Source organism: Spermophilus citellus (genome assembly GCF_964194105.1).
Source record: "Spermophilus citellus genome assembly, chromosome: 5".
Classification (NCBI taxonomy): domain Eukaryota; kingdom Metazoa; phylum Chordata; class Mammalia; order Rodentia; family Sciuridae; genus Spermophilus; species Spermophilus citellus.
The window spans coordinates 85,852,726-85,878,577 of NC_138186.1; the positions used below are offsets into that span (position 1 = coordinate 85,852,726).

At 35.8% G+C, this 25,852-nt stretch overlaps 1 protein-coding gene across 1 annotated transcript in view; it reads right to left on the reverse strand.

Moving 5' to 3' along the window:
- Nucleotides 1–24,540, reverse strand: part of TMEM30A (transmembrane protein 30A) — a 30,313-nt gene extending 5,773 nt beyond the window's left edge. Inside the window, exons 1-5 of the mRNA XM_081296103.1 lie at nucleotides 24,059–24,540; nucleotides 11,680–11,787; nucleotides 8,267–8,374; nucleotides 4,408–4,495; nucleotides 3,116–3,265 (exon numbers count right to left, since the gene is read on the reverse strand). Coding sequence (XP_081152229.1) covers nucleotides 3,116–3,265; nucleotides 4,408–4,495; nucleotides 8,267–8,374; nucleotides 11,680–11,787; nucleotides 24,059–24,295 — 691 coding nt within the window. The 5' untranslated portion in view covers nucleotides 24,296–24,540. The remainder of the gene's footprint in view (nucleotides 1–3,115; nucleotides 3,266–4,407; nucleotides 4,496–8,266; nucleotides 8,375–11,679; nucleotides 11,788–24,058) is intronic.
- Nucleotides 24,541–25,852: the final 1,312 nt, after the last annotated feature.

Sequence of the window (25,852 nt, forward strand, 5' to 3'; positions counted from 1 at the left end):
AAGAACTGGTATCCAACTTGGTATGAAGTTGAGGAAAAATATATTGTTTTGAAAGCGTACACTTATAAAAAATTCTGAAGATAGAAAATTTAAGGGACTTAAATTAAAACTCCAGAGTTTATTTTTTCTTACATTTTCTATTTGAAAAAAATGTATTTAAAAGTCCAACAATTTTTTAATATAAATTATGACTCTCAAATCTATTCCTATCACTTTATTATTAAAGTGATGGTAGCATACACTTAGAGAAGGAAGGCAGCTCAAGGCAAGAGAGCACCAAAGAGAAGATGTGTCCAAAGGATATATAGGATGTGTCGAGAGGTCAGGAGTCTGCCCCCCTTCCTACCTTATCCTGCTAACCCTTTAGATCTCTAGTCTTAACTCTCAGGCTATTGAGTTCCTTTAGGGCAACAAGGTGGGCTGTTTTCAGAACAACTAACTTGACTAGAACAGAGTAAACTGGGAATGTATCTCTATGACTAATCTTAGACCCAGAAAAACTGCAGGAAGTACAATGAAATTTGAAAAAATTAAAACATCAATCCACTGTAGATAGGGCAAACTGGATGGATGGTGGAATCAGTAGAGTGGATACCAGTTTCTACAGTCCTGACCCACTACCATATAATAAGCGTCCTATTACAGAGCTAATGCAAGACTCTAGCCTTATTGTCTTAGAACAGGCAGGAACTAAATAATCTTGTTCAGCCTTCCTAATTACCCTACAAGGAAAGGGTCAGAACATAAAAACACCTGAGAAAACAAAGTGCCTAAAGACTCTGCTGCTCCTGCATTGTTTTACCATTTAAAGCAGACTTGAACAGGTGAGGGATGGGTCCTGGTCTTCAGACAAAACTCCCTAAGTCTTGTGTCTGGTTTTAGGACTAGGGCATAGAAAAAAACTTAGAACTTGGGGAAGATAACTAGGGTATATCTGCTGTTTTTATCCCCTCCCTCTCCAATCCCAACATATCCTGTTCCTATTTCCATACTGCAGTAACCCCTCTTCCAAAGAGCAAGAATGAGAAGCATAATACATGTCCTTCATAGACATGATCCCACACAAGCACAATCAATACATTGAGTAAAAAAAAAAAAAAAAATTATGTGCAGCTCTACTGAGCCTACTTTATAAGGGGTTCTCATTCCTTCAAGGCTCAGGCTTAAGATGAACAACCAGATTAGGGAAGGGTGGAAAGTGGAAATAACTCAAGAGAAAACCATCCTGACTCCAGAACTGATTCTCAGGTGGGTAATTTTGCCACTAGTAGACATCTGGTAGTTTCTAGAGACAATAAAATGTAGGAGTTGTCATAATTAGAGTAAGCAAGGAATGCTGATAACTATAATGCACAGAACAGCTCTCCAAAGAAATGACCCAGTTCCAATTGTGGTCTGTGTCTTAGTTGAACCTTGTTCTAGAGCCTCTCCTGCTCCCATGCTGAAGAACAACTCTGCACAAAGACAATTGCTCTCTCTCACCACTCTCCTATCCTTAGTGGTCAGGAAGTCCACCTTGAGATATAACTCCTAGTTTTGCTGCATTTTTGGCTTTCTCTCCAGCCCCCCTCTTCTTCCTCTTACCTGGGCTAGCAGGGAGGCTGGCAGAGGGCAGGCCAGATTCCCCCAAAACTTAAATGGAAGTTGTCAACATCCACCTCATAACCCTTGTTCAATGGGAAACAATAAGCTTCATAAAAGGGATGAAGTTAAGAGCGAAAGTAGGAGTAGGAGGATGCGGATAATTAAAATAATTCATCTTAAATTTTTAATAATAATAATGATAATAATAACAATAATAATAGAATGGTGCTGGGAAGCTAGTAATGCTACAGAAACATAGAATTTAGAGCCCTAACTAGGAAAAGACCTTGGTATTGGTAGAGATTGAGGGACTACAGCTTAAGGTCTAAAATCTGAAGAGAAAGAATGGACTTGATCAGGCAGTGATCACCACCCAGCCCATGCTTGAAATCTACTTTAGTTAATTCCAGAAGGAAACAGAAGGCATGAAGGTAGGGAGCTTCTCAGCAAAGCTGGCTTCAGCTTGCATAATCTCACCTATCTACCCCACCTAAGGAGTTCCAGATTAGGAGTTTAAAAACAGGTGGCACCTAGAATGTCATTCAGGAGAAGGGAACTCATTCCAGATTCCCAGAGAACTCCTAGCTCAGATCTAGAGTACCCAGGGCTTCAGCTGAGCTTCTCTGGTCAACCAGTAGTCACATGGTCAGTCCTGCTACCTTGACCCCATCTCTAAGAAGGGCTATAGCCAGAGGGAGTACAGGCAGCCCAGCCCTCATGTCTTTTGAGGCACTGTTCAGCAGATAGGGAAAAGAGGGCTCTTGTGTTCTAGGAGGGATCTGGTGGGGACAGCATTTCTACTGGGCTGGACACAAAGCAGGGGCTTCAAGACAGCAGAACCATTCCTATGGGAGCTGTAAGCCCCTAGAATTGCTCCACAGCCTGTCTTGGTTTCCCTTGGATCTCATCTGCTCCTGAACTGCACCTGTTGGCTGGGGTTTCTCTACCACGCAGCAGTTTGTGCCAAAATTCACTCATATTCATATTCAAATGAAATAAGTTAATTTAATTTTAATAATACATTTTATTTAACCCTATATGCCCATATTATCAATTTAGCACGTAAAAATAATGTAAAAGTCTGCCAAAATTCACACTCATACTCCCTGGTGGTTCCAGCTTCACTCCTCTTCTTGAGGTCCCAAGACAGCTCTTGCTTTGGTGATTTGATCCCCCCATTTCTTACTCTCCCCAGGTGAAATAACACCCTGGGTTCACTCAGCTGGATGTGTTTAGAGAAGGTAGAATTCTCAGGATCCTTAGCTGAGCAGTGAAGGTCAGCATCTCAAAGCTGGAGAGTCTAACAGGGGCAGAGAGAGGAGTAGGCAGGCAGGTACAAAGTAAATGTCTTCCTCAAATCTGGAACCTTCTCCAGCATCTAGGCACTCAGCCGAAGCTGGAAGGGGCCTCTCACCCGGTGCCTGCTAGCATGGGCTTCCCGGGCTCGTTCCTCAAGTGGTGGGGGAGTCAAGGGCAGGCCAGCAGAGTGAGTTGTTTTTTTTTTTTTAAGAGAATATTAGTAATGTTTTACCTTTAAATCGTTCTTTCAGGCTTTCCGTTCCAGGAGGATTTCTGAATTTCACATTTTTATCCGTCCACCAAGCAATACCTCTCCTTTTCAAAGGAATGAGCATAAGTGTAGGATCAGATTCATTGGCGACCAGAAACAATTCTAATGTATCTACATAAGAAAAGGAAAATATTACTAATATCTACTAAAAATTCATACCACTAAAAATCTATAGCCCTTGCTTTATTTCACAAGAAATGAGGATCTGGTATTTGCTTCCAAATGTGAGTGTGACAGAGAAGACATAGGATTCACATTTACTCTATTTCAGATGTGAGTTAACTATAGCAATTTAAAGTCCAAAGGGACTTCTTTCCTCAATGCAAATACACTTTCCTATATGACAGGCTGCCTAGCTCACATAAGATCAAGTGTTTTAATATTAACCCAAATAAAACTGCAAGGTAAATTTGCCTCTCTTCCTTTCAATAACACATTCTTAATACTCCAGGCTTAACTATTACATTATCTGTACATGGTAACCACTAGGCACAAATTGCCACTGAGCCCTTGAAATATGGTTAGTACATATATGTTCAGTAAGTATATAATGTATGTCAGATATCAAGGACTTACTAAAAATATATACATAAAATATCTCAAACACTTTTACATATTATTACATGCTAAAATGATAACATGGGCATATAGGGTTAAATAAAATGTATTATTAAAATTAAATTCACTTATTTCACTTAAGGATTTTCAATGTGACTGCTAAAAAACTTAAAATTACCTACATGGCCCACATTTAAGGTTCACATTACATTTCTATCAGACAGGACTGCTCTAAATGATCAACTGTATCCCCCGACTTTTTTTTTTTTAGTTGTTGATGAACCTTTATTTTATTCATTTATTATATGTGGTGCTGAAACTCAAACCCACTGCTTCACACATCCTAGGCAAGTGCTGTACCACTGAGCCAAAACCCCAGCACTCTATCTCCCTTTTAATGGAACAAATAAAGTCAGTGCGAATGGCAGTTTGACTTTTGTAGTATACGAAATAGGAAGATTAGAAAAATATCTCTGCTTCTTTCTTCTCAGAAAAAAATCTAGTCTTACATAAGAATGCTCAAAAGGAAGTCACAAAGCATTATAAACTCCATTTATGACCTGAGTATTTATCTTAAAGCTAAATTTCTCAATTTCATTCACATTTACTACACTAACAAATTGGTAATAAGGTTATACAAACTGTCCTAATTATATATGCCTCTATCTATATCTATGTTTGTATCTATATCATACCATTAAACATGCTGTTAGCAATAGCTCCACAAGGAGCAATTGGTTTGTCTTCATTTCTTCGATAAGGCTCACATTCCTTACTGGGATTCTGGTTTTTAGGAGGAAAAAAAGAGAGAAATTATCACCTATGCCTCTGGAAGAACTATGAGCTATCCCCGGTTACTGATTAAAAATTCAATCCATGCATGTTTCTTACTTGTAACACATATAAAATCAATCTGAAATGAATCAAAGCTATAAATAACACCACACGTAAAGACTCAAACTATTCTACCACCTTTTTAATGAAACATTTACTTGCATATATTGTTATATATACTTATCAAATCAGCATATTTTCAAAGCAACATAGAAACCATAAGCATAAAGATTTTTCTGCCTAAGGAAAAAAATTAAGAAATCATCCATTGTCAATCCAAGTTGTGATATAAAATTATGAGAATCTTAAACTGGAAGCAAAAGGAACAGACATTCTAGTTTCTTAGACAAGTTCCTTGATTAAACTAAGCTTCACTTATAAAATGAACATGTCCAATTATTTCAAATCTTATAATTTGGGATTGAATACAACGTCTAATGAAAGAAGGAAGGAAGAAGTGAGTTTAATGCAGATTCCCAGAATACAATGATCTTTAATTTGTGTATCCAGGTATAAGAAAAATGAAAATGCTGGCAGGCAGAACATTTGCCCGTCTTCCAGACTAGATTTTGACTTAGTTCTTAATGAACATCTCAAGGAGATGAGGCTATTACAGAGTTAAACTAAGTCTATGGTTAGACAAATGCCTGAGTTGTTCTGGGACTCTCAGGCAACATTAATCCATGTCTCAAACATGTAACAAACCAAAATAATCCCAACTTGAAACTAATGAGACCCGAGTTAGACCTCTTCCATTACCTACTAAGCTTGACTTATATCTGCATTCTCTATGTCTAGACTAGTAAAAGCACTAGGTGAGAAGGAAACATGTGATTGGGATCTCATAAGGTTTCAATATTTGACTTCTCAGTTCTTTGGTCCCTGAGCCATCTATATTGAGAAAGTTTGTAGTCCAAGACCATGAAGACTGATAACATTTATAACTGGCCTATTTCTTTCTGAACATTTTAATGAAAACTATGATTTTTAATAGGTTATTAAACATAAATAAACTCATAATAGGACAAATGTATTCTAGCTGCTAAATTCTTAGAATATTTTAAAAGAAAAAAAATATTATTTACTGCCTGTGTGTCAGACACTGAGCTAAGCAATGTTAGGTATACGGCAGTAACTGGCTTAGAAAAACAATTTAATGAGTCCCTAATATACACCATATACAGGCTGGGTTATCAGAAAAAAAAAAAAAATCCCTGCTTTTAAACAGTTCAGAATGTAACAGAGAGAAAACATACTCAGACACAACCGAGTATAATATAAAATGAAAGCCACAATAAAGATGTCTATTTTCATCCAATATTTATTAAATGCTTTCCATGCACTAGGCCAGCTGTTTGGAACATGGTGATTATAGAAAGTCATGTTCCCTACTCTCATGAGTTTACAGTATAGTTAGGAAAACAGGTAATAAATTTATTAAGTAAACAAATTCATAATTACAAATTATAATAAATGTTATGAAGAGACTATGTGAGTGAATAACGAAGATAAAGTAGGAGGGGGGAAAAACTTATTTCTGGAGGAAGTAACATATAAGATAAACCTAAAATAATAGGCTCCAACTATATGAAGAGCAGGCAGAAGACAGTTTAAGCCCAGAAAATAAAATGTTCTTAAGAAAAAACCGATAGCAGATAAAGGTGAATATAGCTAGTTAGCAGAGAGAAAATACTATATGATAAAAATGGAAGATTACGCATAGCTCAGATCATCCTGAAATTTTACTTCAAGTGCTAATAAACCCTTACAAGATTTTAAGTAGGGAAGTGATATCTACATTTTTAAAAAATCACTATAGCTGCTTTGTGGGGAATGGCCTGGAAAGGACGGGCAAGACTGGACGATGGGAAACATCTAACCAAAGCAAAAAAGTGACGATGTTTTGGACCAAGATATGAATAAGGTAAATATCTAAAGAAGATATTTTGAATCAAAAGGCACTTAGGAAAAATATAGGTCATGAAATGAGCAGTCCTTCAAAGGTAGTGTAAAAACATCATTCTAGGCAAATGAAATGATAAATTATGAGAGGCAGATTACTCATGTCACAGGCACAGTTAGGGAATGGCAAACAAGGCCCAGGCCAGTCAGGCCAAAGATGTATTAAAGATAATTAGTAAAACTGATGTGGTAGACTATGTCAGATTGTGAAAAGCCTTACATGCAACATCAAGTAACTTGGACTTCAATGTGCTATTCTTAATATTCATAAGATTTCTGAAAGTTTTCTGGTCTTAGAATAATATTTTTTGTTCTAGTCCAAGGATTAAAAAATGACAGCCCACGGGCTAAAACCATCCCACCATTCATTTTTATAAATAACATTTTATTAGAACACAACTATATCCACTCATTTAGGAACTGTCTATGGCTGTTTCATTCTACATTGGTAGAGTTGAATAGATGCAACAGAGACAATATGACCTACTAAGCCAAAAATATTTATTATATTGCCCTCCACAGAAAAAGTTCATCAATCCCTATTCTAAAATCTTTCTTGAGATTTGTAAGAAAAGAATAAAGTTTCAGCTTCCTTTTCTCTCAATGAGGATCATGTGTATCTAAATAAAATAATTACAAAAAAGAAAAATTATCAAGTAAATTTTAAATCAACCATCATTTCTGATTCTTTGAATATAATACCAAATGACAAATTTGGAAAGGTCTAGGAATTTGATATGTCTGAAAGTACATCATCTGCTCTGGATTTGAGACCTAAAAATTGGATTCCATGGAGTAAATAGAATACAATGAATTGCAAAATATTATAGTTAACCAGAATGCTTTGCATACCAGGGAATCTCTAGATAGACTTTTATTTCTTAAATCCCACAGAGAAACCAGCAATAAAACCAGATAGGATAAGGCAGCTATAAATCTGCCAGGCCCATTCTGCTAACAACATAGTCCTAGACTGAACTCTAAAAGATTTACCAACTCTAAGAGAACCTAAAACGCTTTGAGCTTCTGAATGTTTGCTGCATTGACAACAATAACATAAAATACTGAGGCACAAACCACTACTATGCAAAAGTTGAGCAGTCAAGAAACTACAATCCTCTAGTCCAGTTTCCTAAATAAGCCAAGGCATCAGAAGGGGAGCTTACTAAAAAATAGATATTCTAGAGCTCTACCCCTGAAGACACTGATATATTTTCTGGAAAATTCTGAAATCTGTATTTTCAAAAAGCTCCATAGAGCTTTTCAGTACTCAAAAACTCCACAGTTTTTCAGTAGCCTACCTTCTGGATTTTACTGCTCAGGCTTCCAACAAATTAAAAAATGGAGAGTACCTATATTTAACTTTAAAACACAATCTCAGAAATTAAAAGCCCTTTTCTGCACATCCCCTACTTAGCATAATAATTAATAATGACCAAACCCAAACAGAACACATTTATACATCCAGAATGCTAGGTTCATCAAAATTCTATTACAAACAGTTTAATAAAGCCAAACTCCCAATGATTACTAGAAACGGGCAGGTAGTAGTGTGTCCTCTGGCTGTAAGAAGTCATGAAGCTATACAAATTCCAGGAAAAAAAGTATTGTAACTACAAACCCTCACTATATAAAGCAGAAATGACAAATAACACTTTAAATTTCATCCTAACATTAAATACTTAATATTTCTAACTGAATGATTACCGTATGCTATTCTGCAGATACCACATTTTCATATTTCACCATTTTACTTACAAGCAAAGCACTACGATCTCCATTTAGTTGACTATCATCTCGAGATTTCACATAACGACGATGATTTTGATAGAAATTAGACAGTCCATAATACATGAACACATTGCCCTAGAGAAAGGAGAGGGGAAAAGGTTTTCAAAAGTTAAGTAATTTGAACTTTACTAGTTTACAATTTGTGATAATGGGTCTGGGGTAAATTCTACAAGTACTTAGCAATTTAAAATGGTTGAACAAGGTATAATACAAAAACCCCAAAGTAAACTTTCAAACTATCCTTAAATACTTCAAAAAAGTACCATTTACATTTAAAAATAACACTATAGGACTCTATTAGCCTATCCTGGGCAACTTTGTATCTAAAATTTTCTAATTTGTATTTGTACAGTTACAAAATGACCAAGAATGGCATATCAGAATGTAAAAGACAGACACACACAGACAGAGAGAGACACACACACACACACACACACACACATCCAGACTGGTCTTCACCCAATTGGCATCAATTTTTCTGAGAAATAATGGTCAAACTTTCATTTATTATCTAAGCAAATAAATTCTGAACTGAATAAAGCTATAAAATTTCTCAATAGGACAGTATAAAATATTAAAAATTAGTAATTAGAGTATTTTAGACAAGGAGTCACTTGACAATAATCAAGAGGGAACTATAATACATTTAGTGGAGCCAACTTCAAAATAACTTGGGAAAGAATTTTCTATCAAAATTACATCATAGAAACAGGAACAGGATATATGTGCCTTTTGTGGGGGAAAAAAAAGTATCATTCTCAATTAAGAATCAGTACAGTAATTTCAATTTATAAATTAAAAAGGAGAGCATTTCAATGAATACAAAGACAAAGTAACCTATTTTAAGTTTCCTAAAAAGGATTTTAGTCCAATTCAAATTTTATGAAGAAACAAAGAACCTACGAAAGACTGAATCTGAGGCTGATCATGTTTGCAGAAGAGAAATTCTGAAATAGGTTTTTATAAATGAGGGAGCTTCTAAATCATTTCAAGTTTCATTTCTTCAATTCTGCCTATTCTGACAAAAGCAAATATACTGTGTCTTTATAGTTTGCCAATCTAGTTGAAAGACTAGACTTTTAAAGATACATTAAATTTATATGTTATTTCTGTTGAAATAAAATTAAATTAAGTTTTCATGGTTTTTTCAAAGGCAGCATTTATCCTGTGCTCCATCTCAGCACAAGAGCAACTATAACCACTAGGTGGCAACAATCTTTTTTTTTATTAGTTGCTCAAAACATTACAATGATCTTGATATATCATATATCATACATTTGATTCAAATGGGGTAAGAATTCTTGTTTTTCCCACGTGAACAGACTGCAGGATCACATTGGTTATACAGTTACGTTTATACATACTGCCATACTACTGTCTGTTGTAGTCTGCTGCCCTTCCTATCCCCTTCCTATCCCTCCTCCCCTCCCCTCCCCTCCCATCATCTCTCTCTACCCTATCTACTGTAACTCATTTCTCTCTTTTTTTTCCCTTCCCCCTCACATCCTCTTATATGTAATTTTGTATAACAATGAGGGTCTCCTTCCATCTTCCGTGCAATTCCCCTTCTCTCTCCCATTCCCTCCCACCTCTCGTCCCTGTTTAATGGTAATCTTCTGATGTGTAACCTATGTGATTCTGAAATCTGTATACGGAGTAAAAATGGGAGTTCATAATCCGCTTGAATCAAATATATGAAATATGATATGTCAAGAGCTTTGTAATGTTTTGAACAACTAATAATAAAAAAATGGTAATCTTCTTCTTATGCTCTTCCTCCCTGCTCAGTTTTGAGATATCAAAAAAGACATTAGGGATTGGCTAACTTCACTTAGCATAATCTGCTCTAATGCCATCCATTTCCCTGCAAGTGCCATGATTTTGTTATTTTTTAGTGCTGAGTAATATTCCATTGTGTATAAATGCCAGATTTTTTTTATCCATTCATCTATTGAAGAGCATCTAGCTTGGTTCCACAGTCTAGCTATTGTGAATTGGGTGGCAACAATCTTATAAAGTTATCATGACCTTTAGAAAATCTGAAATACAGTATATCTAAAATGTTGGCATGTATTAAAGCAGTTTTGCACCCTGAATGATAATTTTATAAAGCTCAATTTTCAGACAGATTATAGTACAAATTGTTCTTTCCATGCCCATTCTGAATTTTTAGTTCCCTTAGAATATGCTTAGTGACCAAGAATGGCATGTCAGAATGCAAAAGACAGACAGACAGACAGACAGACACACACACACACACACACACACACACACACACACACACACACAGTTCCAAGCACTTATCAAAATATAAAAGATCAATAAAGTGTTAAGTGTTTGCATTTTTGGTAATGTTTCATATCTCACAGAAAAATTATCTAATTAAATAATGAGAATTAGTATTTTCTTTTTTTTTTTGTTTTTTTGGTTTTTTTTTATTGATTGTTCAAAACATTACAGAGCTCATGATATATCATCTTTCATACATTAGACTCAATTGGGTTTTGAACTCCCATTTTTACCCCAAATACAGATTGCAGAATCACATCTGTTACATACTCACATTATTACATAATGGCATATTAGTGACTGTTGTATTCTGCTACCTTTCCTATCCCCTACTATCTCCCCTCCCCTCCCCTCCCCTCCCATCTTCCCTCTCTACCTCCTCTGCTGTTGTTCAATTCTCTCCCCTTTATCCCCCCTCCCCCTTGCCCCTCATAACCTCTTATAATTTTGTGTATCATTGAAGGTCTCCTACCATTTCCATATGCTTTCCCTTCTCTCTCCCTTTCTCTCCCGCTATTCGTCTTTGTTTACTGTTAGTCTTTTCCTCATGCTCTTCCTTCCTGTTCTGTTCTTAGTTGCTCTCTTTATATCAAAGAAGACATTTGGCATTTGTTTTTTAGGGCTTGGCTAGCTTCACTGAGCATAATCTGCTCTAATGCCATCCATTTCCCTGCAAATTCTATGATTTTGTCATTTCTTAGTGCTGTATAATACTCCATTGTGTATAGATGCCACATTTTTTTCCTAATAAAATGTTTTATAATTAAAAAGCAATTTGAGCAATAATTTTAAAATACAATGCACATATAAACATAAAACTGATTTGTACAGTTACAAAATTTTGAAGTGAAAGGATAAAGTGATTCCATATAATTTTATCTGAAAGTACTAAAGTTAACCATTCAAATAATTTCTTAATCATACAGCAAAATGCAATGGTCAAACACATAAAACAATCTTTCTCAAAGGTATATTCCAATAAATTAAACTGAGTTCTCTCTATAAGAAGAAAGTACCTAGAAAAAAGGTTAATAGACTATCAATATTTTTAAAAACATTGGTTTTCTAACACTTTACTTGGAAACACAGACCTCAAATGACTTTTCCAGTGTGAAGTTAATGGTACAAATACAAGGTGTTTCAACTGGAGACAAACATTTATTGCAGGGACTGGAAGGCTCTATTCCGGTATAATCAATCTGCAAGAGAAAAACATAACTAAGCACTTCCACAGAGAAAAAAAAGTGGATACCTAATCACTCTGAAATAACTTGCTCTTAAAAGGAAAAATAAATTCAATGAAGCAACTTAAAAGCAACCTTAAAAGCAGATTTTAAAAACTGTTTTAAGGTCATCTGTTCTAAACTTAATATTCACCCCCCCCAAAAAAAAATTAGTCTCAAGAAATTCTATGGCTCACTTGAAATTTATTATTTTGTGTAAATTAGAGAATTGAAGAGGGAACTATAAGGGAAGACTTTAATTCTAACCCAATTAGTAAATTAAAATCTATTATTTGGAAATGATTAATGAATTAGGTAATACATAAGTATAAATTGTCTTTGAAGAAAGGAAAGCAGTAACAAATCCAGCTATTATATTCAAAAATCTACCCCAAGCCAGAATTGTTCTTAGTCTTTTATGAATGAGAAAAGTGAGAATCAGTGATAAAATGTGACTGCCCAAGATCATACAACAGTTAAGTGTCTGCATTAGTTTCCTAATTCTGCTGTAACAAAATTACCACAAACATGATGCTTTGGAACAGGAGAAATATATTCTCTCATAATTGTGGAGACAAAAAGCCCAAATTCAAGATGTTAAATGAGCCATACTCTTTCCGGGACTTCCTTGCTTCTTCCTAGTTTCTGGAAGTGCAATCCTTGGACATCTTTGGCTTACAGCTGTAGCACCCCATCTCTGATTCTTATTATATGGTGTCTGATGTTTCTACCTTCACATCATCTTCACTGTGTGTCTATTTTTTTCTTATAAACTTACCAATTTTATCAATTAGGGGCCCACCCTAATGACTTGATTAGTCATTAACTCAATTACAGCTGCAAGGGCTCTAGTCCCAAATAAAATCACATTCACAGGTAACCATATCTTTTGGGGGAACACAATTCAATCCATTCAGAATTTGATTTGTCTGCCTCCAAAGTTGCTGTTCCTTCCATTTGACTACACTGGTTCTTCCATGTATTAAAAAACAAGCATGCACCCTACAATAATTCAAATATGGAATTCAATTTTTAAAATACTACGTTTTAAAATAAAGTTGGTACCAATTATTAATACTAACATTTTAAACAGTATAATTAACTCTTCATATTTTTAATCTGGAATGCAGATAAAAGATAAATTATATATATATATATTATATATATATAACTATATTATATATATAACTTTTATAGTTAGTAATTTATCTTTTATATATATAACTATATATAATAAGTTACAAGAATGTGGTCTCTCAAAATATCTTATAATATAGACATTAGCAACCTCAGTACACAATGTTTTCTTTCTTTCTTGAGAACTTTCTCCTTTTCACTTAAAGAGAGCACTTTATGGCTTCCTTATGGCATAATGGAATTAACAGCATCACTACTTTTATGCTTTGGGGCCACAGTAAAATAAGAGTTACTTGAACATAATCATTGCAGCACCAGGACAGTCAATCTGATAACTCAGGTAGCTACTAAGTGCTAACTGGCAGGTAGCATATACAGTGTGGATACTCTGGACAAAAGGATGATTCATATACCAAGCAGGATGAACAGGAGGGCACAAGACTTCACTGTGCTACTCAAAATGACATGTAATTTAAAACTCATGCATTGTTTATTTCTGGATTTTTCAATTTACTATTTTCAGACCACAACTGATCATGGGTAGCCAAAAGTGTGGAAAGTTAAACTGCAGGTAATTGCGGGGTAGGGGAAAAGATAGGATGACAAATGTACAAATTTCCTCACAAATTTTTTATGTATGGCATTTAACTCATTTCTACAAACAAAAAATAATAAATTCCACCATGAAGTTTCAGATAATTAAAGCCTTACTAAGATATCAAGTTATAAAAACTTCTTAGGATATAACTGATGAAAGGACTTTGTTAGTTATGCTGCAGTCTATACACAAGGTAGATCAAAGAAATAGATAATTAACATGAATAAAGCAGGGCATTGTATTTCCTAAAACACTTGGGATCTCAAGAGTGGTAAGCCAATGAATGACTGGTGGCTATGGGCCCCTTGGTAGCTTAAGGTTAGAGGCTGGTCACCCCATCCTTAAAAGACCAAGGCCTAATTAAAGGGTTAGAGCTTTTAGTTCCCTCTCAACATCTGGGGAAAAGAAAAAAACTGAGCCTTGAGTTGATCACCAATGGCCAGTAATTTCATCATCATTCTAACGTAATGAAACCTCCATAAAACTCACCTGGAGAGTGGTGCACCCAGAAGACCATGGAAGCTCCTTACCCCTTCCCCTATAACTCCTACCCTATGCATCTCTTCCACTTGGCTGTTCATTTGTATCCTTTGTTATATCCTTTAGTAAGAGTTCCCTTGGATTCTGTGAGCCACTCTAGCAAATAAGACAAACCCAGAGAAGGGGCATGGAAATCCTCATTTGTAGCTAGTTGATCAGACAACCTGGGACTTGTAATTGGCAACTGAAATGGGGGCTGAAGGGTAGTATTGGTACTGAGTTCTTAACCTGTGGGGCTTGATGCTATTCTATGATAGTGTCAGAACCAAATTAAGTCACAGGACACCCAGTTGGTATGTACAAAAGCATCTGATGTTAGGATCTCTTGGGGAGAGGCAGGTAACCATACCTGATGTCAGAAGTGTGATGATGAATGGTGTATGAAAAGAAGAAAAATTTTTGTTTGTTTTTCCTATCAGAACACTCTACCTTCTATTCTTATTCCCCAAGCAATACTCTCCATTTCATGACCAGAGTCACTCTTTTAATAATAAGCAATTATGTCACCTATCTGTGCAAAACTGTTCTAATAGTTTCCCATGACATAGAGTATGAAAAGTCAAGGTCTTTATAGTGGCCTACATGATATAGACCCCAATGCTTTACCACTTCAACCTAATCTTTTACTATTCTCCTGGACCTCTTACCCTGCTTCAGCCATATTGGCCTCTTTGATATTCCTCTTCCTACTAAGCATGTTCCTCAAGACCTTTGCTCTTACTATTTCTTTGGCATAGGATATTCTTCCCTCAGACATCAGCATGATTTATTCCCTTACCTTGTTTTTATATCTTCACTAAATACCAATTTTCTGGAGCCCTTCCTGGTTATTCTATTTAAAATTGTGAACTATCTCTCAACCCTTCATTTTTCTTCAGAGCACTTTTTTATCTTCCAACAGCAAATTAAGAAATGAATAGGAGATATAAGAAAGATATTATGGACGAGTGTGGACCCTTCTTTTTATACAGATGGTGCTATAAAAGAGAATATTGACCAACACCCAGAAGAAACAAAACAAGAGGTCAGAGTGCAAGGTTTGAATACCAGCTGCTCAACTGTAAGCAAAAGACTTACAGATTCAATGTCCTCATCAAAAAAAAAAAAAAAAAAAAAAGAGAAAGAGAATAATAACAATAACAGTAACTGATATAAAGTATATAAAATTATTAGCAGTGAACTCTGAAAAAAAATGTTTGTCATTTTGAACTGTTTTCAGTATTTAATAGAATTTAAAAAGCATGTTTTCATTTTTGAGAAATTAGAACACATTCATATATTGAATGGATAAAAAAAGAGGTTGAAGAAAACAAAAGGAAGGTAATGATATTCAACTTTCCTTCTGTAACTTATTTAACTTATCAGTAATATCATATATCTAATTTGCTTTTCACATTAAAAAACACAATGCCCTTTATATGAAATCAAGTTCAACAAATTACCATAATCAATTTTAAAATGTAATCATTATAAACTCATTTTCTAAATCACTAGACTCTCATACCTAGATGAGCTAGCTCTCAACTGACATATCATTTTACCACCAGATAAATCTTCCTATAACTTTGTGATACACAGACTGCTAACAACCTACTACCTCAACTTCTGTTTTACCTTTCTTCTTTAGTATAAAATTCTCACTACCAGAAAATCTTGTTATTAGAATAAAAACTATATTTTCCATCCTTCCTTGCAGCTAGCATGGCCTTGTTAGTGGAACATGGCAGCTTCCAAGAAACTTTTGAAAAAGTGCTTTATCCTTTGTTCTTCATCCTTTCTTCTATACTACTGCCCAAAGAAGGCAATCCGAACTCTAGCCTCCATCTTGAACCTAGGCATGAGAACCAATTTCTAAGAATGTTAGAAGTAAATGGTAGAGTGAGGACTCAGTAAAACAGCCTTCTATCAGCTTCATATTAGGTTCCTAAGTCATTTAAGATCTTCATTCTCAATTACTCACTGCTAACCCAACACTAACCAATATACACTTTCCTGATTTAATACATTCACTACAAAATACCGAAGACGATCCACCAGGTAATTTGCCCTTCCTCTTATTTTCTCTATACACATTTTGATTTTCTGCCACTAGATCACTGCTCATATTAATCTCTTTTATTGGAATGCATCCAAACTTCTCCTTTATAAGCACCATTTGTCCTTCAAGTTCCAGCTCAAAGTCTTCTTCCTACATAAAGCTTTCCCTGATATAGACTGATGTCATCTTGTCTTTCTTTGAACTACTAAGATATATTCTGTGTGTACCACTCACCCAGCGATGCTTAATCTTCCTGCTAAATGTGTGTTTCATCTTCCCCAAAAGATTCCAGGCTTTTTAAGATATACCTCCACTGAAAAAAAGAAAAAAAGAAGAAGAAGAAGCCCTGTCTCCCTGTCCCCAAACATTTTCTATCATCCGCTATGGCCAAAGAGGCACTTTGTATACAGAAAAATGTACTATGTTTATTAAAATAATTGATTAAAATTACCACTATATATCAAGCTAAAATTCAAGGGTAGTCTGACCTAATGTTCAGACTGTAATAAAATCTGTTGAATATAACAATCCATAAGATTTCAAAAGACACAATTATACTAAACTAATAATTTCAACCTTAGAAAGAAAGGAGGCTACTAAGTGGAAAATGGGAACATAGTTCCCTTATTTTGAAAAAGTAAAGCTTCTCAGCTGGGTGTGGTGTCACATACCTGTAATTCCCAGGACTCCAGGGGCTGAGGCAGGAGGATTGCAATTTAGCAAGGCCATAAGCAACTTTGAGAGACACTGTCTCATAAGACTTTTTTAAAAGGATGGGAATGTGGCTCAGTGGTTAAGCACCCCCAGGTTCAATCCATTGTTTAAAAATAAAAAAGTAATGTTTTTCAAATGTCAAAAGCATACAAGGCATAGTTCAAAATAATGATTGTCTGGAGACTTCCCATTAATTTAAATCCAAATTTTGAAAGAACCAGAAGCAAAATAGGACAGATATTTATAAATGAGTAGATTAGTTGAAAAAGTTACTGTCTTTTTCAGCTTTGTTTTCCTACCACTGTAATCCTAAATCAAACTGGCACTTCTTAATAATTTTAAAATTTAGTAATTAGAGTACTTCTAAAAATATGCTCTATTCCTAAGAAAAAGACTCTGAATTTAAAGTGATAGGAAAGAATAAATTTGAAGGACATGCATTTTTTACACTGTATAGGACTGGAAAAGTTCCATTTTGAATGTAAATTTATTTAAAAGGAAATCAATATAAGACCCAAACAGGTCACTCCACAAAATGCTGAGTAATAAAGATAAATCATTTCAAGTATTAACTGGATTAAATTTAAAATGGTATTTTAAGTTCCTCTCTTGAAGTGACTATTGCATACCAAAGAATTTTTCAAGAGTCCTTTTCTAGAGGTTCCAATGTAGACAAAAGATAATGAAAGTAAAATTTGAAAAGCAACTCTCTTCAGGCTGACTGAATTTTATCTGTGACAAAGAAATTAAGAAAGATCTACCTAAACCAAGATTAATGGTAATCTTAGCTAATGTATTTTATATCTACTAAATCCACAGAGGTGGTTGAACAAAAGCAATTACCAGGAATAATTACACCTACCTCAAATGATTACTAAGGATCAGAACAAACGATTATTAAGGATTAGAAAATGTAAACTTAAACATAGTTATTTTTGTAGCAAATGCTAAATTTGATTTAAAACTCTAAGTCAAAGGCAGGCATTTCCTTCTCTAAAGAGCCAGAAAATACCCCAAGCTTTGGAGACCCTTCAAGGAACAAGGTCAAGGATTTTATGTAAACACTTAAGTAACAAGAAAGAAAAATTTACAATTGTTATTAATGAAATTCAAAATATAATATTTGTGTTCAAATTTTTGTTAGCATAGGGTCTACTCATGAGAAGAACAGAATTCTTTTGGGGGGGCATAATATTCCACATAATTGAAATTCAAAGTTAGCATTCCCAATCAGCAAATAGATTGCAAATGCGCATCTGTAAAATCATTTTCAGTTCCTGGGGCCACAAAACACAGTCAAGTAGGCCATATTTACTTTACCATTCTTTGATTTAAGCACTAATGTTACTTGAGAAACAAAAACATTAATACCACAAGCCTGTTAATTTCTAAGGGCTTAATGTCTTCTTTGATATAAGGAGAACAACTAAGAACAGAGCAAGGAGGAAGAGCATGAGAAAAAGATTAACATTAAACTGGGACGGGTGGGAGGGAAAGGGAGAGAGAAGGGAAATTGCATGGAAATGGAAGGAGACACTCATTGTTATACAAAATTACATATAAGAGGATGTGAGGGGAAAGGGAAAAAAATTAAAAAACAAGGGAGAGAAATGAATTACAGTAGATGGGGTAGAGAGAGAAGATGGGAGGGGAGGGGAGGGGAGGGGGAATAGTAGAGGATAGGAAAGGTAGCAGAATACAACAGTCACTAGTATGGCAATATGTAAAAACGTGGATGTGTAACCGATGTGATTCTGCAATCTGTATACAGGGTAAAAATGGGAGTTCATAACCCACTTGAATCAAATGTATGAAAAATGATACGTCAAGAGCTTTGTAATATTTTGAACAACCAATAATTTAAAAAAAAATTCTAAGGGCTTGTGGGTTTTTAGCAACTTCAATCAATTTGAGTATTAAAATTGTCAAATGCCCCCCCCCTTTTTTTTGGAGAGAAAAAGAGTAGGATTTATTCAAGTGAGGGGAAAAAAAAGAGACAGAAATCCCACGGGGATCCAACAGGGGTTATCCAAAATGCTTAATCTTTAACAATCATTTATAAAAAGCAATTTATCCTTCCTTGACTCTTAGCTAAAGAATAAGTATAAACAAAGATCACTAATGCAGGTGGAAAAATCTTATCTTAAAAATTTTACAACCTAAGAATTCAAGTTACACAGGAGTAAAAACATAGATAAAAATATGTTTTTATCAGAAAACAGAAGTTAATTAGGATAAAATAACTGAGTGGACTAAATGAAATAATAATAAAATGGGAATTTATCATATAGGAGAGTAAAGCTAATCCATTAAAATTTCATGAAAATTTACCGTGAACACTTTTGACAATATTAATTGGAAGTAAATGTTCAGTTTCTAAATTAATTCTGAATATTATTCTGAATAACACCCTCATTTGATTCTAAACATTAATTAATTTTTTGACTTTTTTGAGACAGGCTCTTACTATGCAGCTCAGCTGGCCTTGAATTCCTAAACTCACCCTCCCTCAGCCTCTCTAAGTAGCTAGGACTACAGGCCAACCATTAATTTAAAACTATGTAACTTTATACGGTTAAAAGTTTTTTCAAAAGTTAAGATAACCCCATGTTATGGTTTGGATATGAGGTGTCCTCCCAAAAGCTCACTGTGAAGCAACACAAAAAGGTTCAGAGGAGAAATGATTGGGTTGTAAGAGTCTTAACCCAATTAGTGAATTAATTCCCTGATAGGGATTAACTGAATGGCAACAGAAGCGGTAGGGTATGGCTGGAGGAGGTGGGACTTGGGGCATGGCTATGAGGTATATATTTTGTATCTGAAGCAGGCTGACTCTCTCTCTCTGCTTCCAGATAACTACATGAGCTGCTTTCCTTCACCACAATCTTCCACCATAATGTTCAGCCTCACCTAAAGCCCCAGGGAATGCAACCGGTTCTACGGACTGAGATCATTGAAACCATGAGTCCCTAAATAAAACTTTCCCCCTCTACAATCATTCTGGTCAGATCTTTTAGTCACAGCAGCAAAAAAAGCTGACTAAAACACCCTACTCTCTTTTTCAAGTTAGCTCCATAACTCAGCTTCACCAAGAACCCTAAACTAGAAAAGCATGACCTTTGCTGTGGAAGTATGTGCCTGACTCTTGCAGTTGCCAAATTAAAGGAAATACTCATTCCTTACTCCCAATAAAAAATGAGATAGAAAATCCTAGTGTTAAGATAATATGTAAAATATTTTCTTAACAATAAAATTAAAAACTGAGTTTTCTAAAAGCCTCATTTTATTTAACTTATAAAATATAAAAACCAACAAAATACATAAACCTGACAAGGGGAGAAAGGAAATAAGCTGCCAAATATAGACATTAAAATGCCAAGCTATTTTTTTTTTAAACACTCTTTTCAGGTTAGTTCAGATTTATAAGAGCAGTAAGTTTTTAGTAAAACAATTCTGGAAAAATGAAATATTCACTGATTTTGCCTTAAAATTTTGGGTTTTTTGACCATAGCACGTTAAGCTAAGTACTTTGATTTAAAAAGTCTCCTTTGCCCTAGTAATCTCAATTAAAACAGCAATGAGGTTTTCAAACTTTAAAAAATAAAGAAACTGAAGATGCAAACAACTTACAGTAACAAGTGAATGCTGGCCAGAATGTCTCATTAACCATTTATTTTTTTCTTTTTGTACTGGGGATTGAACCCATGGGCACTTTATCACTAGTCCTCAGCCCTTTTTATTTTTTAAAATCTTCTGTTGTTATTTTTTATGTGGTGATGGGGATTGAACCCAGGGCCACATGCATGCTGGGCAAGTGCTTTACCACTGAGCTATCTCCCTAGCCCCCTCTTTCTATTTTTTTTTTATTTTGAGACAAGGTCTCACTAAATTGCTAAGGCTGGCCTCAAACTTATGAGCCTCCTGCCTCAGACTCTTGAATCAACTGGGATTAGAGGGATGTGCCACAGCACCCAGCAAACCATTTACTTTCAATAACCCTCAACATACTTTAAACTAATGGTTCCAAAAAGTAGAGGGGTTGGAGATGTAGCCTACTGCATGCTTGATGTCCTGAGTTCAATTCCCAGCACAAAAACAAAAAAGTGCAGACAGACAAATGTGTGTTTTGGGAAAGCTTCCAAGGTTTTTCTAATAATTCCAGATCCAATTCAGAAACACTTCACTACATACTTAATGCTAACACTTTTAAGTATATATGGATTATCTCTGCATAACTATATGTCAATATTAGTACAAAATTCCAAGTTATTACTAATTTTTATTTCCTCTAGTACCAAAGGTGATACAATGTGAATACACAGCACTTTTTAAATCACATTAAAGTTGGAAGTCACAGAATTTTAAAGTTGAAAAAAATCTTAGAGATAATCTAAACTGATTATTTTGATTCATCAAGAAACTAGACTCAAAAAACATGGTTAGGATCTCAAACTTGAGAGTGAGACTGGAACTTCAACTGTAATACCCTGACCCAACTTCAGTGCTCTTTTGACCAGACCAAGCTGCAGCATTTATCTCAGGCAACTTTAAATTGGAACTGCACATGAGAACAATCTAAGAAATTTCCATTTTGCCAGTATTTACTGTTAAAAAAAATTTAGAAGCCAAAAGTTATAAAGAGGGCCGGGGCTATAGCTTAGTGGAAGAATGCTTGCCTAGCACATAAGGCACTAAGTTTGATCCTAAGCACCACATAAAAATAAATAAATAGATAGATAGATAGATAAATGTATTGTGTCCACCTACAACTTAAAAAAATATTTTTAAAGTTTAAAAAAAGTTAAATATTTAATTTCATATAATTTGTAAATAATCATTCATATAAAATTCCACATTATTGCTACTTTCTCCTTAATATCAAGAAATTTAAATAAGATGATTCAAATTTTTAATGTTAAATTATTTTCAACTTCTTCTACTATCATTTAGCACTGCAGGAGGATCTTAGTATAGTGTGAAAGCTTTAAATTGGGAAACAAGATAGTGGATTTCTGTCTCAATTTTATAATTTATCTAGTTTACAGTCAAATTTCAACCTCTCTGACTCCATTTCTCATCTCATGGTTAAGGATCATCATTACTTAGTGCCAGACTAGTATCTATGTTGCTTCTAATACTGATCTTAAGAGAAATTAAGTAAATTTTCCAAAAATCTCAGCTACTTAATTTGCTGAGCTGGAATTTAACCCAACTCTGCCTGACTCTAGCTACTAGAATCATGGTCTTCACATTTCACCATGTTACTCAAATCTTGATATAATGTGTGATCATAGTGTGGTTGTGAAAAATGCTTGGGTTGAGAAGTGCTTCAGATTTCAATTTTTTGGATTTTGGAATATTCGCATAGACTTCACCAGTTGAGCATCCCTACTCAGGATGAAATCCAACACTTCAAAATTCCAAAGTTTTTGAGTACACCACATAACATACCTAAAAAGTTTCAGATTTTGGAGCATTTTAAACTACATGTACAAAACTATTAGGGAGATACAGACATAAAAATGCATACTGAAAAAATATACTGCAACATGTTATTAAACTGAAAATGATTTTTAGTAAAGGATTTAAAAACTAGTTATGCTATACATACTATTCTTATTACTGTTATTAACAGTGAAGTAAGCACTGTAAAGTTAAAAATAGATCGCTCTTGCTTTTAGAGGTAACACTTTAAATTAAACTGGAAACAAAGAATCCCTACTTCCTAGTTAAAAATAAAATTATCGGGCTGGGGATGTGGCTCAAGCGGTAGCGCGCTCGCTTGGCATGCGTGAGGCCCGGGTTCGATTCTCAGCACCACATACAAACAAAGATGTTGTGCCCACCGATAACTAAAAAATAAATATTAAAAAAATCCTCTCTCTCTCTCTCTCTCTCTCTCTCTCTCTCTCTTTAAAAAAAATAAATAAAATAAAATAAAATTATCCTGAAAGCCCCATTAAATCACATACAACATTTATTTTAAAAAAGCTTGTGGGGCCAAGAACAGTGGTGCACACCTGTAATCCCAGTGACTCCAGAGGCTGAGGCAAGAGGATGGCAAGTTTGAGACCAAACCCTGCAACTTAAAGAGGACTTAAGCAATTTAACCATGTCTCAAAATTTTAAATAAATAAACAAATAAATAAAAAGTAAAAAGGGCCAGGGATGTAGCTCAGTAATAAAGTGTCCCTTGGTTCAACCCAAAAAAAATTTTTTTAAAAAAAGTGTGCAAGTATATATACATATGTACAGAAATGAAAAAAAAAAGTTAAGATTACTTGTTATCAGGTTTTGCCTTTTCAAACATATAAAACACGCTAGGATATGAAAGAAGAGAGAATAGAACAAATGTTTAATGAATGTACAGTATTTACATCTATCAACAATTCTTCACCACTGCAGATGGATACAGATACTGTTATTGCTGCAGACAGAAACCAAAATGCTTCCCCAATAAAGTTTTTCTGTCGTGTCTTATATAAGAAAAATGTTCATTAAAAACAAAACCAGTAAAATGTTTAATAATGCACAGCTTATTCAGTATACTGTCACTAACTTTATTATAAAGTTTTAAAAAGTCATGGGAGAATGTACAGCATAATTACAAACACTGCCTCAACGCAAAACCAGAATTGAAGTTTCAGGCTATGTTTTACTTATATCATGCCCTACATGTAATAACACTGAATTAGCTCAAAATGAAAGGTACTGTGCATATTTGGAACTACTCAAATGTCCTAATGTGTGACCTGGTAACATACGACTTGACTTCACATAAGAAGCATCAAAACTCTATGACTCTGGGTCCTTTTCTCAACAATGGCCACGGTGTAATCTCTGTGTCCCGGGATAATGCCCACACAAGTAATGACACTCTCACCCGTTAACTCCCTCGGGTTACAGCTAGACATAACTTTTCCTCCCACTTCTCTTTTCACCTCGCTGAAAAACACCCTAACTCCTAAGCGTTCTTCACCTGACTCACTTCCTACTTTAAACATTCACTCCGTTTCTAACCGTGTAAATCACGGGTGGGAAGCCGCTAAGATAAAACTGCGAATTCTGAACACCCGCCAATACAGAAAGAAACCAAACAGGACGGAGGGGAGGGGGAGGACGGGACCTGCCAGTCCCCCTCGGGAGAGCTAAGGTAGGAGGGGGCAGGCGCTGAAGACCCGGCCTCCGGTGACGCCAACTCTCCCGCTCCCTCCACTCACCTCGATCTCGCGGATGTTGTTGGAGGTGACGAAGATGCCGATGCCAATGGGGATGAAGATGAGGCCGATGATGAAGAAGGTAGGTAGCACCGTGCCCGCAGTAAGGAAGGGCTGCCAAGCGGGCAGCCTTTGCTGTTTGAAGGCCGTGTTATCCGGCCTCCGAGTTTTCGTGGTGCCCCCAGGAGCAGACGGGGGTCCACCGTCCACTTCATCCTTCGCATTATAGTTCATTGCCATCGACCCCCGGGATGCGGCGCCGCGACGTGCAGGTGGACTACCCAGGGGACCCGGCTGCTGACCCTGACAGGAGACGCGCAGGCGCCGCTGCCGCCGCCGGCACTGACACCAGAGAAGCGGAAGAGGCGGGACACTCTTTCGCAGACGACTGCCGACCGGAAGCGGGAGTCGGCTGGAGACGCCGGAGTAGGGGAGAGAGGAAGAAGGGAGAAGGCTGAGGGACAAGGGGAGGGGAAAGGGGTGGAGGATAGAAGAGGGAGGGAAACGCCGGACGCACCCTGATCATCTGATCAGCTGCCCTGTGACGACAAATTGTGGGCCTCTGGCCCTGGAGCGTGTGGTTACGTTGGCGCATGCGCGGCGCTGGGGGGCACTGGGGTCTCTGCGCTTGCGCTATAGACGCGTCTTCGCTCTTGGGGCTGCTGGCTCTGTTGGCGCACAACTGCCTGTTCCTATGGTTAACATAGCGACATCTAGCCTAGGTGGCAGGCTCTACCATCTAGCTGAGCCATCCTTGTCAGCGACTGAGAGGTCTCTGGTGGCTTCGGCTCTAGACAGCTTTTAAAAGATGCTGAGCCTTGTGTAATTGGCAGTATTTGCTTGGGATGCAGGTATCAATTTAAACTAAGGTGTGTGAAATTTAACCCTTTATTCTAAAGTCAAGAATTGATACTGAGATTCGGTTAACCCTATGATTTTGATTCACATTTTTCTCCTCACATTTTTCCTCCATTGATGGTCTTCGCTTGGCCCCTTCTCTGTCTGCCATTCCCTTGCACATTAGTGTAGGAAGTCTTTTGAAATAAGTTATGGCTTTTTTGTTGTTGATTATAAAAAGCTGAACATACATCATTATATAAAATGAGATCCTACATACTTAAAAACTGCCAAGGAAATATGATATCAAAAGGAACTAAATCAGAAGACCAAAAGTAGTATACAGACTAAAAATGTACAGCTCAACAAACTATATAATGGTAACCTCCAATGGATGGATGATTTTTTTTTCTGTTTATTTGCGTTTTTCTGTATTTTCCAAAATTTATTCAGTAAGCATTTATTATTTGTAAAATTTAAAAAATTATTACGTGGGCTGGGGATGTGGCTCAAGCGGTAGCGCATGCGTGCAGACCCGGTTCGAGCCTCAGCACCACATACAAAGATGTTGTGTCTGCCGAAAGCTAAAAAATAAATATTAAAATTTTCTCTCTCTCTCTCTCTTTAAAAAAAAAAAAAATTATTACGTGCAGCCCACATTATTACTGTCTTTGGAATCTAAACCAGTCAATAAATCACACCATATCAAAATGAATACCCAAACTTTATTTTTTCAAGGCTTTGTCTACAGTTAGGCTGTTGGAAGGTAAACCTAGAAAGGGAAACTAAAGAGTATTTGATATTCATAATTTATAATTAAATGCTTTTCTCAAAATGTCCACGAGTCTCAAGCATGTGATCCAATCAAAAAATTTTTGGCTCTTCATAACGTTTGTTATCTCTCAAATTCTTAGCACCACTAAAATTCAAATTTAGGCTCAAATGGAAAACAGTCTGTCA